At 41.3% G+C, this 13013-nt stretch overlaps 1 protein-coding gene across 1 annotated transcript in view; it reads right to left on the bottom strand.

The window, feature by feature from the left end:
* Positions 1-1191: 1191 nt before the first annotated feature.
* The window catches only part of LOC130164149 (mitogen-activated protein kinase kinase kinase 11), a 54967-nt gene continuing 43145 nt past the window's right edge, over positions 1192-13013 (bottom strand). Inside the window, exon 10 of the mRNA XM_056368658.1 lies at positions 1192-11636. Coding sequence (XP_056224633.1) covers positions 11035-11636 — 602 coding nt within the window. The 3' untranslated portion in view covers positions 1192-11034. The remainder of the gene's footprint in view (positions 11637-13013) is intronic.

Raw genomic sequence — 13013 nt, 5'->3', positions numbered from 1 at the left:
AATTATGTGAGATTTGGTAATATGGTGATGAGAGAATTTCCTTCTGCTCCCTTGGCAGGACCGACTCTAGGTTTAATGTTAAAAGGATCCACTTCCTGTAGGAAAATGTCCACATCTGCCCACTAGAGGTGACTGCAGAAAGCAAGACAGGTACATCTTTCTAGCCACTTTCATGAGTATCTAGGGATTTTAACAGGTTGGTCCACCACTTTGGTCCGAAGTGAAATATGGTAAATGGGCTGTACTTACGTGCCGCTTTTCTAGTCTTATCGACCGTTGACAGCGCTTTACACTACAACTGCCAGATGGATTGCTATTAAAGTCCATACAGATATTCATTGTCCAGAGAATGAACCCTTCTGACTTGGGTGATCCCCTGGCTTTTCCTCCAGTGCATTTCTTCGATTTTCAAAGCTAACTGTTTTTAAAGGTGTTATATAACTAAAATGATTATATTTCACTGAACATTTTTGGTTTTCAGTGAAATGTCTGAACAACTGTTGGATAGACCGCAAAGCAGTTTGGTACACTGGTGTTCCTAAGAGGATGAATTATATTGATTTTGATCAAGATTTTGAAACCTCAATCAGAAGAAAGAAATCTCTTAATGTTGAAAAGCCCAGTCTTCTTGAGCTCACAAACAAATAGCTTGAAAAGATGTCTCAAAAAGACAACACAAATGTATTGGCCACAACCTGCATTTTGATAAATTGTAGGGACTGAGCTCTATAACTGAATAATAGGGACTACTTTTGGGAAAGAATAGTTTAACTTAATATCATATTGTCAATGTTATCATCTGTGACTACACAGGTTTTTTTTAAAAGAATAAAAAAAGGATAACAACTACAGTGCATACAGTGTCTGTCGAAACCACTTTCTGATATTTTTCAATAAAAAATAGTCGGGGTGTTTTCTTGTGATGATTATTTTTATGTTAAGATCATTAAATAATAACTTAGCTTCACAAGAAAACACAAAGGAGATAATTACACACGTCCTCCTTGGCCCTCCACAACAAGTAAGACACTGGAAGGTTTTGTACACTCCAAATTGGCGTCTAACATGGCAGTGAGTGAATTACACCAATATAAGCAATCAACCTTATTTGTAAAAAAGTAGATAACTGTTATGGCATCAAACTGTGTCGTTCCACCTTTTTGGCTACGATAAAAATAAGGACACAACTGGTGAGGAGTGTTACATTTTATTTGGTCTTATCTCTTTTTGAGCTTTTTCCTTTGTTTTTTTTTTTTTTTCCACAGGTTAAAACCCATTATAATAGTCAAGAGAAATAAAAACATTTTCACATCTGTATACAGAAATAATCCTCTTGACACACAACAATAAAAACAGTTGATTAGGCCCAGCCCAGTGCGAGATTTCACAAAAATGCAACAATAACGAATTTTCAAAGCCCGATGACTGGAAAAAAACCTCTCACTCACATGAGCAGAGGCAGTTCTCAGAGATGTAAAAATGGCTGCCAAGGCAATGCAATAATTGTGTTATCACATCACCTAGGTTGTAATAAAACAAACAAAAAGAAAAAGACAAAGAAACGAATGTGGAACAATTACAATAAAAGCAAATAGATACAAAGACAGAGAGGAGGTAACCTTGTCTACCACTTTATGGTAGTGACAAAATCCTCATCTCCACCTAGCAGTTTTATGCACATAAAATCAGTATGGGTGCCCCAAGGGGACATTAGACTGTAATTTAGGTTTGGGATTTTGCTGCAATGTACACGAGAAACAGGATTTCAAGCTCTACCAGGCAATTCTCTTGAATCTTCTGCTACACAAAAATACTGGGAATCATTTTCGATACAGATTTGGTCAAATTGGAGAACTGGAATGTAAAGTTAATCTGCCTCAAGTGAAGCACCCATACATGCATTTGTTAATACTCCAGTGAAAACCTATAAAATGTCTTGTTCATATGAAGCAATCGATCAATTCATCATCCTAATGTAGACTGTGTCCATGGCCATCTAGAGAAATAGTTTTAATCCAGTGTGTAAAAAAATGGCCATTTATAAATATCCACTTTTCTCCTGTTTATATATATATATTTTTTATTTTATTTTATTTTTAATGTCCTTAGCTTGCTGGTAGGAAGCTGTCAGAAGGAAAAGCCTTTTACAGCACTGTGATGCTGTGAGTGGAAGAGATTTGACCAGTGAGTCATGGGGATTTGTACCATCCAAACCGTTTAAAATTGCTTCTATGGATCATTTAGAGTTCAGTTATTTAAGCCCAAGCATGAGCACCTGAAAGAGACCACCTACTGATAAATACTCTCAAGCCGCAGTCAAATACTTCACCCTGAACTATCTGTGCCTTAGAAGACGTTAATCGAGTGTCGACAATAGTCTCAGCCCTGATCCAGGACAATCACTCCAGATATCACGGGTCTAAACGCTTATCAGACAGAGCCAAGACATTTTGGTCACTTAGGCATTCATGAAATTTTTTTTCCAACATCAGACAACATTGTTCCCATCGGCAGCAGTAAGCATGTTGCTGTTGGCTTCATTGAAATGTTTGTTAATTTACACATATCTATCATTGTTGTGTCTACAATCAGGTAGATTTTCCCAGAACACATGTTAACAATGCGACTAAAGTAAGGTTTTGTTATGTCAAACCAACGACCACAGCTACACAGAACAAAATCCATTCATAGATTTCCATATTTTACCTTTGGGGGAACTTTGACATACAAATGTGTGCCATTGATCAATTTCACTCAATTTAAGCTTAGCTGACCTTTGAGGAAATGGACATATTGAAAGCCCAAAACCTAGATTACTCTATTTTATGGGTCCAGCTAGCTAGCCAGCTAGCAGGGCAATGGCCAATTTTATCCAAATAAATTGATCTATACATAGTTTTAAACATGGCTGCTGGTGTCCTGGATTGCTATCAGATAGAACCCAAGCATGTCAGTCACTCACAAATTCATAAAATGCATCACTGGAGGAATTTTGAAATTACAATCTCATCGATTTTTTTCTTAGCATTTTTTAGGCAGGAAAAATGTGAGGCTGGAAAAATGTTGGCGAAGTAGCAAATGTTATACTTTACATCACCAAGCTTCAAGGATAGGTTGTGCTCTGGGGTCTGACCGGGGCTTTCTACATACACATTTGTAGTAAGACATTATGTAATTAAGAAAAATGCCAAAAATATCAGCTATTTAATTCCTTTTATCTAAAATGCTAAGCAGACGACAATAAATCATTTTGCAGTCTATATTTGAGACACAATGGATACTGTTTACTCAACAAATTGGTTTGCAGCATTCAACTCTCTAAAAACAGAAATTTACAGATTGAACAGATTCTGTTCTGGAAAGATCACAAGGTAATTGAGTGTCAATAGCTTGGCTTAATCATGACCAAGGTGCTGCTGAGTGAAGGGGGGGGGGGGGGTGAGTGTTTGGGCCTTGGACTTAATAACCTCATAGATAAAATCCATGTTTATTTTCTAAACAGAGCGCCAGCCTTCTCCAAGAGCTGTCACTGTGGTCTTAGAAACGAATTGGCCCCCATTCATTCAGTTTTCATTGTTACAGAAAGAGGACAGCAGATGGTGACCTTGGATGCACAGATTGAAAAGAATTAGAAATAATATTCACACTTTGAGGGGCTGAGCATTAGCTTACACACCTGGCAGTGACTATCACAGGCATGGCTTTTGTCCATATCCCTACTGGGATGTGCATTTCCTGAATAGTCAATGAAAGGTCATAATTGATCATTTGGTCTCGGCCTGTTAATGCCAAACAAAGCCCTGGGCAGGTGTTTCAGTTTCATGTGAGCCAGGAAGACCAATAATGTGTCTGTGGCAGTGACGGCTGGCTGTGAGACAACTGAAACGAGGCTGATAACCAGGTATATTTGTAACATCCACTTAATTGAACACGAGCAAGAAAAAGGTAAATGGTGTGAAAGCCACTGAAATGCCAGGCCATCTATTTTGTAGTTTGAGAATTCCCTCTTTACTGACCCGGAAAGGGTAAGATTTCATCAATAAAATATATTGTAAGTGAAGTATGCTTTTCCCTGTGTCCTTGTTGAATCCTTCAATTTTTTCATTAACCAGGAAGGAGAAAAAATACATTTTAACCACAGCTGCAGCAAGTTATTAATACAGTCCCCTCCTGATTCTGACTAGACATGGGTATGTTTACATGCACACTGTAGTCCGTTACTTTGATTTATCATAATGCCAGTGATGGTTCAGTTCAGGTGTTAAAACTATTCAATCGAATTAAAGCCCCCCCCAGTAACCAAGGTTCACATTTCTGTCCTGGAGCTTGGTGAGTTTACTCAGAGGGCCGTGCAGAAACAAGACTCAGTTCGTTCTCAGTATGAGACCATCTCTCCGTTGTTCAAGCCGATGGGTTTACACAACACTTTAATGCTCTCAGTGTTAGCTGTTCATCACAATCACACAGCGCCAGCACATGTCGCTCCTCATTGTAATCAAGTATCACCTTCTGGCACATTCACAACCCACACACAAGTGTCTGCATGGTGTCAGAAAAAGACAGACTGCACTGAACTGTAACATATAAAGATAAAAGTAAGAGACATCCTGATTTAGCAAGAAAAGAAGTAAGATCTAAACAACGGAGCCCTAAATCTAACTAAATGTAGGAAAAGCTTATCAGACAGGTCAAAAATACTACTGAATACATTAACAAGTAATATTGTTATTCAGGTCATTAAAATGGGATGTAAAAAACGTTTTAGCAAGCCACACAGTTCTGAAAAATTAAGAAACCAAGACGAAAAGTTCATAAAATGAAAGTGAGGGGCTAGCTGGTTAGCATGCTAACTTAAGGAGAAGACGTGATAGAGAAAAGAGTTAAAATGGGTTTTTTTTCAACCTCTGGACACAACTGTTGATGAGTAAAGGAATGAATATTGATGCCCAACTCGCAATGGTTCTTCTAGACTGGTGAGTTAACAGCTGTTAATGCTAATGTTAGCTATGTAGCAATAGCAAAACTTACAAATTGCTCCTTTAAAAGAAAAAAAAAGCTCAAGTGAGTGGGGGGTTCTTTTTACTCTATTCTAATTATCTAACTGGTAATATATGTCTGACAGGGCCTGGGTTAGCATTAGAAGGCGACAAGGTCCCTGTGTGAAAGAATTTAGGTATTTTTTTACAGGAATTTTGACCTAAAGATGATAAATGTGGCAGTTTAGTGGCTGGCAATATTATTTCCAAAGTATAGGGTTGAATTAATGGCTTAACCAGGCTAAATCAGATTATTAGTATGTGTGTAAATTTCACAAAGCCAAATCAAGCATCCATTGGTAACCCTAGGGGATGGTGGCAACAGGGAACAATTTAAAACTGACAAGCTTGTGACATGTTTTTTGGGTTTTTTTTTTTTTTCCTCCAGGACAATGGCTCTGATTTTTCAGCTCTGAAATTCCAAAGCACACCCACCTCTGACCAGTAGCCGCTTGGCGTGATGAGGGTCAGGGCATTGGGTTCCTCCATCATGCTGTCTCATTAGCTTTTATTCATATAATGTATTGAACATTTGCCATTCACTGATTAGGGGGAACGGTCTGAGCTTGAACTTTGAATTAAGATCATCAAATCATGTCTACTCCCTGCTGCTGTGAGGCTGAGAGTGGATCACTGGTGGCGAGATATCGCTTTCTCCTGTGGAGAATTCACTTCCATTCTCCCTGTCAGTTTGTACTTGGGACGCTGATTTGCAATGACAGATGGGGCAATGCCTGGAAGAGCAGCGCATCACAAACAACATATCAGGAGTTTCTCATTGGAGTCAGCTCCTGGCAGCTACGGCTCCTAAATCAGACAGACAAAACCAAGAGGCGGGTGTCCCTGTCCACAAAAGACTTCCTAAAATGCGTCCCGCTTCTTCCCTCAGCTACCGAACTAGGACTTTTGTCAAATTCTTATTATACCCTAGGAGCTAAGGTAAGGAGCAATGTGTTTATGTAAAAAATAAGCACATATTCTAAGTATTAGTAGTTTTCACTACTTAAAATGAACCACTTCCAGAAATTATTACCAGGAGAAGAAGAATTCCTACTCTGACTACCGACAATACCTTAATCATAAAAGGTAAAGGAGATGCCGGCACTCTCCTCTTAATCATACCTTAAGAGCAAGGTGACTGCTGTTATATATAAGTAATATTTTATGTGGTCAATTACTCAATGTGCACACCCTTAATGGGGAACGACGGGTAACGCTTCTCAGCATCAGGTCTGAGGGAAAATTAAAAGTCTAGCACATACAGACGAGGCATGAGTGGCAGGCTGAAGTGGATACTTGACACACGCAGTGAATTTGTGACAGAAATAATCTGCTAGACGTTTCAATCATCTCAATTTCTTTCATGTAGCTTTTTTTTTTTTTTGCTCACACAGCTCTGTTGACAATAATAGCTATCTGAACCTAATGACTACCAGAGGATAGCTGTTGTGTCTTTGTGTGTTGACACAAAGAGACGAGCCAATAACTCATCACTTGTCTTGTCTGCAAAATGTTAGTGGTGAGGACAAGAGATCAGAGGAAGGTGGGGAACACTGCTGTGAGAGACGAATTCTATATTAAAACTCTGACGTTTGCCATCCCTGAAGAAGATCCACACTGCTCACGTCCAGGTGACAGCATGTGAGATATATATATATATATATATATATATATATATATATATATAATAATAAATGCTATAATATAAAACAACAGCAAAACAGTGAGATCTCTTGTTCGGGTGAGGCTGTCAGATTCTGAATGGTGGATGTGCTTTCTCAGAAACTGCATCTACATTTTAAGGACAAACTAAGAAATACGATGTAGCAGCTGCTGCTTTTTCTGCCGTGATCTCAACATTAACATGACAGTAACGCCCTTAAGCTTAAGCAAAATCTGAAGATCCAAAGGAGGACATTCCGACTAGGGAGGATGATCCTGCCGTCCCCTCATGGGAACCCACCAGGTACATGCTGATTATGTGAAAAATGACATTCGCACCGCAGCCGCTTGTCTAAGAGTACATGTTGTTGGAATCAAATGAATTTTCAGGGTTAAAGCTTCAAGTTAAGTGTTGTCATATCGTCTAATAGCCCCCCTGGTAGATACCTTTTCCTATGTCATAACCCGAAGAATTCGTACAACTATTTTTTTTTTGCATCATTCTGAAACCGACAATCCGACACTCATGTCCACTTTAAAACAGCAAGTATCTGATGTACAGAGTAGGCAGTGTGTGAACTCTCTAAAGCTCTCTTTTTTTTGTTCCGACACAACTACTTCCGTCAATTCTCGTACGTACAAACAAGGGCAACACCTTAAAATGCTTTCAAGAACCGACAAAAGTGTGCATCATTATTCCCATTCATACGGCTCACGACATCTCCCCCGTCTCTGACAGCAGGCTTTTCAGCCCATCTTTCAGTGTGGCCATTCAGATCTGCCATAAACACATTTGCCTTTTGATGTGGATGGAGAGTACATTGTACAATCTAGTCTGTCTGTCACTGCGTCTCTTTGTTACCGCTGAGTATTATTGGATGTTCAGTAGATGATGAACAGACAAATTGATGTGCAATAGAAACATCTAATAAAGCTCCTGTTTCAATTCCAAACAAATTCAATTGTCTCTGGTAAATGAGCACTCCTCAGTAAATGGACTTGCACAAATGCCATTTCTTTTTGGCGGATAGAAAACCTGGCTGTTATTGAATTGAACGCTCCACAGTGTCAGGACACAACTGCCCTCAAGAAAACTTTCCAGAGAAGCAGAAGGAAGCAAAGGAGTAGGAGTGAGAAGAAAAAAAAGAAAAAAAAGAAAAAAAAAAAAAGAACGCTATCTCCCACATCACCTGAGGGGGACGTAAAAAAAGGTGAGCCTTGACAGTGAAGATTTCATCCGGTCAGCAGCTAAACAGCCAGTGGCAACAGAGAGAAATGGAAGGGAATGGAGGAAAGACAGCTCAATCTGCCTTTGGAACTTTATGCATTAAAAAAAAAGAGCCTGGCTTCAATCGAGACGTAAGCTGATGCAGGAAGCGACTCGATACCTTGCGAGGAGGATGCAGGGCATTTTCATAACGTCGGGGCAAATTAATTAACCAAATATCTGAGTGCTTTGTTAATGCTCCCTGCTCTTATCAAGAGGCTAATTATCGCTATCAGCCTCCTCTATTTGTCAGTAGGATTATTAGGCTAATCTCAAAGCTTTCCCCTTTGGAGACGAGGTTTTCGCTCTTCATCGGAACAAAGCTGTTATTGTCTTCCAATGACACGGTGTCAGTGATGAACTCAATCAGTATTTGTACCTTGTAATGCTCAAGTAAAGACGCGGCTAACACGATGAGTTTGTGCCATGTGCCAAGTGGGTCTCTTTCAGTTGCTTACATGCTTGACCGACGCCAATTATGTTAATGGCCTACATGAAACCAGCTGACTTGGATACTGTTATGCAACATCAGTGTGTGATGTTCAACCCATTCCAGGAGTTCTTTCTTTCACTTTCCCCTCAACCTGCCTCACCTCACACATTTCCCAGGGTGCTTTTTGAAAGACCACTGAGAAACTGTCTGAACCCGCTAGTATTTAAAAACGACCATTGATGATAATGTTTGTGAACCAAAAGGTGGAAGAGCTAGCTTTTCCACTAATGCGCTTGTGCTTTTGACCTGTGGAGGCTGCTGTTGGTGGAATATTTTACCTTGTGTTATATGTGTGTTATATTCTCTGTTGTTTCTTTACTGAGTGTATCTCAACATGACATCACAGTTATTCAGAGAATCCTACCAGATCTTTTTTAGTACTGTTAAAATGGGTTTAGGATGGATTTTTTTTTTTTTTTTTAAACAAAATAACTGAGGAGAGTTGAGGAGTGTTGCTACTCTAGTTGAAAAGCCAGCCTACATCTCACAAGCTTCCTCATTTGATGATACTCGGTGCATGTCATCTGTCACCAACTTTAAGGACGTGAGAAGATGAGACGGCTGATACCACTCTCATGTCTGTAAGGAGTCAGAAGATGGTTGGCTTAGATTAGCATAAAGACCAGAAACGGGGATAAAAGTGATAACATTTACCTACCAGCACCTCTAAAGCTCAACAGTTAACACTGGATGTGTCACGATGTTTGAAGCTCATCCTAAAAAAAAAAAACTTCACAGTCATGACACCGCACTTTCTTGGGTCGTCAGTGATACACCCGCGAAATCTGAAGTTGATTGGATGAATGATTGTCGGGGAAAGCAAAAATACAGACAAAACGAAATTCCTCCATTAAGAGTTAGATGATTTTTTTTTTTTTAACCTGCGGACGGAGCTGGGCTAACTGCCACCCTCTGCTTCCAGTCTTTATGCTAAGCTAAGCTACCCAGCTAGCACCGGACGTCAATGTAACATCAGAAAGACGCTGAGCTCATCAGACAGAAAAATTGAATTTGGTCGCCTGAAATCACAACCTACATTCACCATAATATCAGCATCTCAAGACACTGGTGAACAGCTGTGCGCCCGCTGGGTATCCAGATGTTGACTCCAGGTTCATAATGAATGGACAGATATGACAGTGGTGTCAATTTCCTCATCTCGCCTGCTGCAATAACGTGAATAAGTGTATTCCCTAAAATGTCGAAACTGTTCCTTTACAATCTGGTGTTATTGTGGTAAAATGAAGCATTCATTGAAAAACTTTTTGGCTCATAATTTTTCAGAAAGGAATTTTGGTGGATCATTTTGGAACAATATTTATCACTTCTAGAACACGCGTGGTAGATTTTCTAGACAAAAATTTAGAAGTGTGGATATGGAAGTCACTGTGAAATTGCGGGCTGGCTTTGTGAGGCCACTCCTACTCTGGTGGACTGTAAAAATGTATTCAATGAAGCGTCCACACCTATGTACTGTAGGAAACACATTTTTGGTTGAACCTTCCTAAAGCATCAGATGTGCAGTGATAAGACAGTCTGGAAAGTGGAAAATAAGTCAACTAACCACAGAAAAGTATATTAAAGTTGTCTTTAAATACTCTCTGTGATCGTCTCAACTCTCTGTATTGTCCAGTGTGGAAAACCCACCCGTCTGGCACTCTGTGGAGGTAAAAACAACTTTGCAGACGCTCTTTGTCCCAGCCCTGTCACAGTGGCATTCTTTGGCATATGAAGGGAATGCAGAGGGCTCCCCCGTCTTGTTTCCTGTGCTCTGTCGCTTGCCAGCCGAATGAATCTGTCCAATCCCCGGCATTTTCCGGGGAATGTGACTGGAATGTTATCTGGTTCCAAGTGGAATGCTTGGGTCATGGTTTTGTCTTGGATTTCATGAGCAGCCTAGAATATCCACTCTGAGTGTTTTCTCCCATAATGCAACAGGCAGACGCTGTTTGAAAAAAAAAAAAAAAACAACAAAAAAAACAACTAAGCTTTCCTTGAACAATGAGTCTAGACATACACGCACACATGCATGCGCAGACGACATTTTCCTCCACAGCAATGCTAAGCTGATTTGCAAATTTAAGCCAAATTCATAGCATCTTCCCTACGCACCAGATTAACCATTCAAGGAACCTTGAAAAGATATATATTAAAAACACTTCACGAAATAAGGCACTCCAATTTTCCATTGTCCCGAATGCTTTCAGTCTGCAGAGAGGTAGAGGCAGATGAAGATGTGCAAGTCGCCTTATCCACCTCTGCATTGTCACAATGCTTCAAAGGTAGGGGGAGATGAAAGCAGGTGATATGAGCAGTCTGATAGAATCTGAAGATGGGACTAGTGATCTGTGTTCTGCTCCTTCAAAGGGATAGAGAAACAGAGATAGAGAGGGAGAATGAAATGGGCACCAGTTTTGGTTCACAGGTAACTATCCCACAATCCAATGTACCACTTTTCCTGTAAGATATAGGACATAGTAGTGGCACCGTCCTGGACTGTGTTCCTGTGATAAAAACTGCACTTTTTAACATCCGTAAGTGAGAGTCGGCCACGAGGGCCACAGGCGAGGCCGGGTTCAGAACCTGTCGTCTCGGAGCTGCGTCGGGGACTTGAAGGGCTTGAGCCCCAGTGTCCTGCGGGGGTGAGCTCTCTCTTTGGTGCTATCCAGGGGCTTGCTGCAGGCCGCCCAGCCCAGGTCAATCAGGGGCGAGTCAGCTGGGTTGAGGGGCGCAATGCGGAATGAGGGCAACGTGGGCGAGCCGTTGGTGGAGCACGGGGCAGAGCGGGATGTGGGAAAGGGAGCCAAGAACGGGTCAAAGGGCGACGCTGTGTCCGAGCCGCTCGAGGGGTCGGCTTTGAGGGCGAATGGGTCACAGTCTGGTGATGGGAACGGGTCACAGTTGGTGAACGGGTTGGTAGGGGAGGGCTGGTAGCTAAGATGGTTGCTGTCCGAGCGGTTAGGGCTGCGGCCCCCACCTGAGTTCCCGCCGCCGGCTGAGATGAAGCTCCAGGGGTCAATGCGAGGGCGGATGGGGGACGGGCGAGGCCGGGGGATGACGCTGACCTCCAGGCGCCGGGTTTTGGGGCTCCAGAGGGCAGGGTTGGGGTGGAGAGCATAGGGCACTGCAGGCTTGTCATCAGACTCCTGTGTGTCTTGGCACAAGGGCAGATCCAGAACTGGAAAGAAGATAAAAAGAAAAACCATTAAAGGGGCATTCCACACATTTACGACTACATTCTACATAACTGAGGGGCTTCCAAGAGACAAAAATTGAGAGTTCAGTCCCAAACTCTCAAAAAAAACTAGATCCTACAGTTCCCATGATGCAACTCAAAAGCATCTTTCATTAGACCTGATCTGCCTCTTGCCCTCCCCTTTCAACCTCCATGCCTGCAGTTTATAATAGTGACGTCATGATGGTTACCTTTAGCTCAACTCTATGACATCATCAGGGTTATTATCTTGGACTATAGAAAACTCCTCCAGAAGCACAGAAGACATTATACCACTATTGTCAAGGGCTAAGTCGTACTATCCATGACGAGTGAACAGAACTGTCAGACAAAGACACAAAATGAGCGAAAGGCTGAATATTCAAAATATTAAACATCTTTATCATCCCGTCCTTCACTTTCTTGCTTGAGGAGGCTTTAATTGTTAATCTGGAAATTACTCTCAAACTGCTGTGGCGTTGCTCTGCTGCTCTTTAATGCATTTCTATCCAATCAGACTTCTGCATTTGTTCTCACACATTCTGCTACGCACATAAATCTGTGTGATGAAATTGATTCAAACAGAAACATGAAAGTCATAGATTACTGTAGCAAAAAAGAGACGGAACAATCACCAGCACAGGATGTTGATGCAATTAGTCTACATTAAGTACAACGTAGTGCTGTGTAACTAGTTGACAGAGCTGCGAGCAGAAAACAGCAAGTGTAAATTAACACTGACAAGAACATTTAACTCAGAGTAAATCAGCTTGAATGAACATTTGCTATTTCCAAATGCGACGTGTCTGCCAAATGGCGTTATTTACATCAACAGCAACCTTCTGAGCATGCTAAGCTATTCAGCTGACAAAAAAAGAGCAATCAGGAGTCACATGAGAGCAGACGAGAACGCCAGTGAAGGAATCCTCTGAATTCATCTCCCTCTTTCAAGCGAGACACTCACAGCCAGCAACCTTGTGGCAGTATGTCTCTGCATCTGAGCCTGAGTCATCACACTCAATAAACATAATAAGATGTTTAGCTAAAACACTCGCTGTTTAATTATGTGTGGCTTTTCGCCTCTTCGTGCCCGATGTAATGAGCGCATGCGGTTTGTGAGATTACGGTTGTTAGCAGCGGAACAGGCGAGGCATGTCTGCTCGGTACCTGGGGGCAGAGCTGTAAGAATCGCTCTGTGGAGAATCCAAGGCTTTGTGAGTCAAACGGACCAGATATAGAGTGTGAAATGTTACCAGGGGGCACTTTTAAAGCCCCTCGTAAAGCCCACTCGCTCTTAAAACAACCAATACCCACGCCTCCGTCATTACAGCTCTAAAATGT

Source organism: Seriola aureovittata, chromosome 23 (assembly GCF_021018895.1).
Source record: "Seriola aureovittata isolate HTS-2021-v1 ecotype China chromosome 23, ASM2101889v1, whole genome shotgun sequence".
NCBI lineage: Eukaryota > Metazoa > Chordata > Actinopteri > Carangiformes > Carangidae > Seriola > Seriola aureovittata.
The sequence above is the reverse complement of the archived record's forward strand: the minus strand, read 5'-3'. Positions and strand labels throughout refer to the sequence as shown.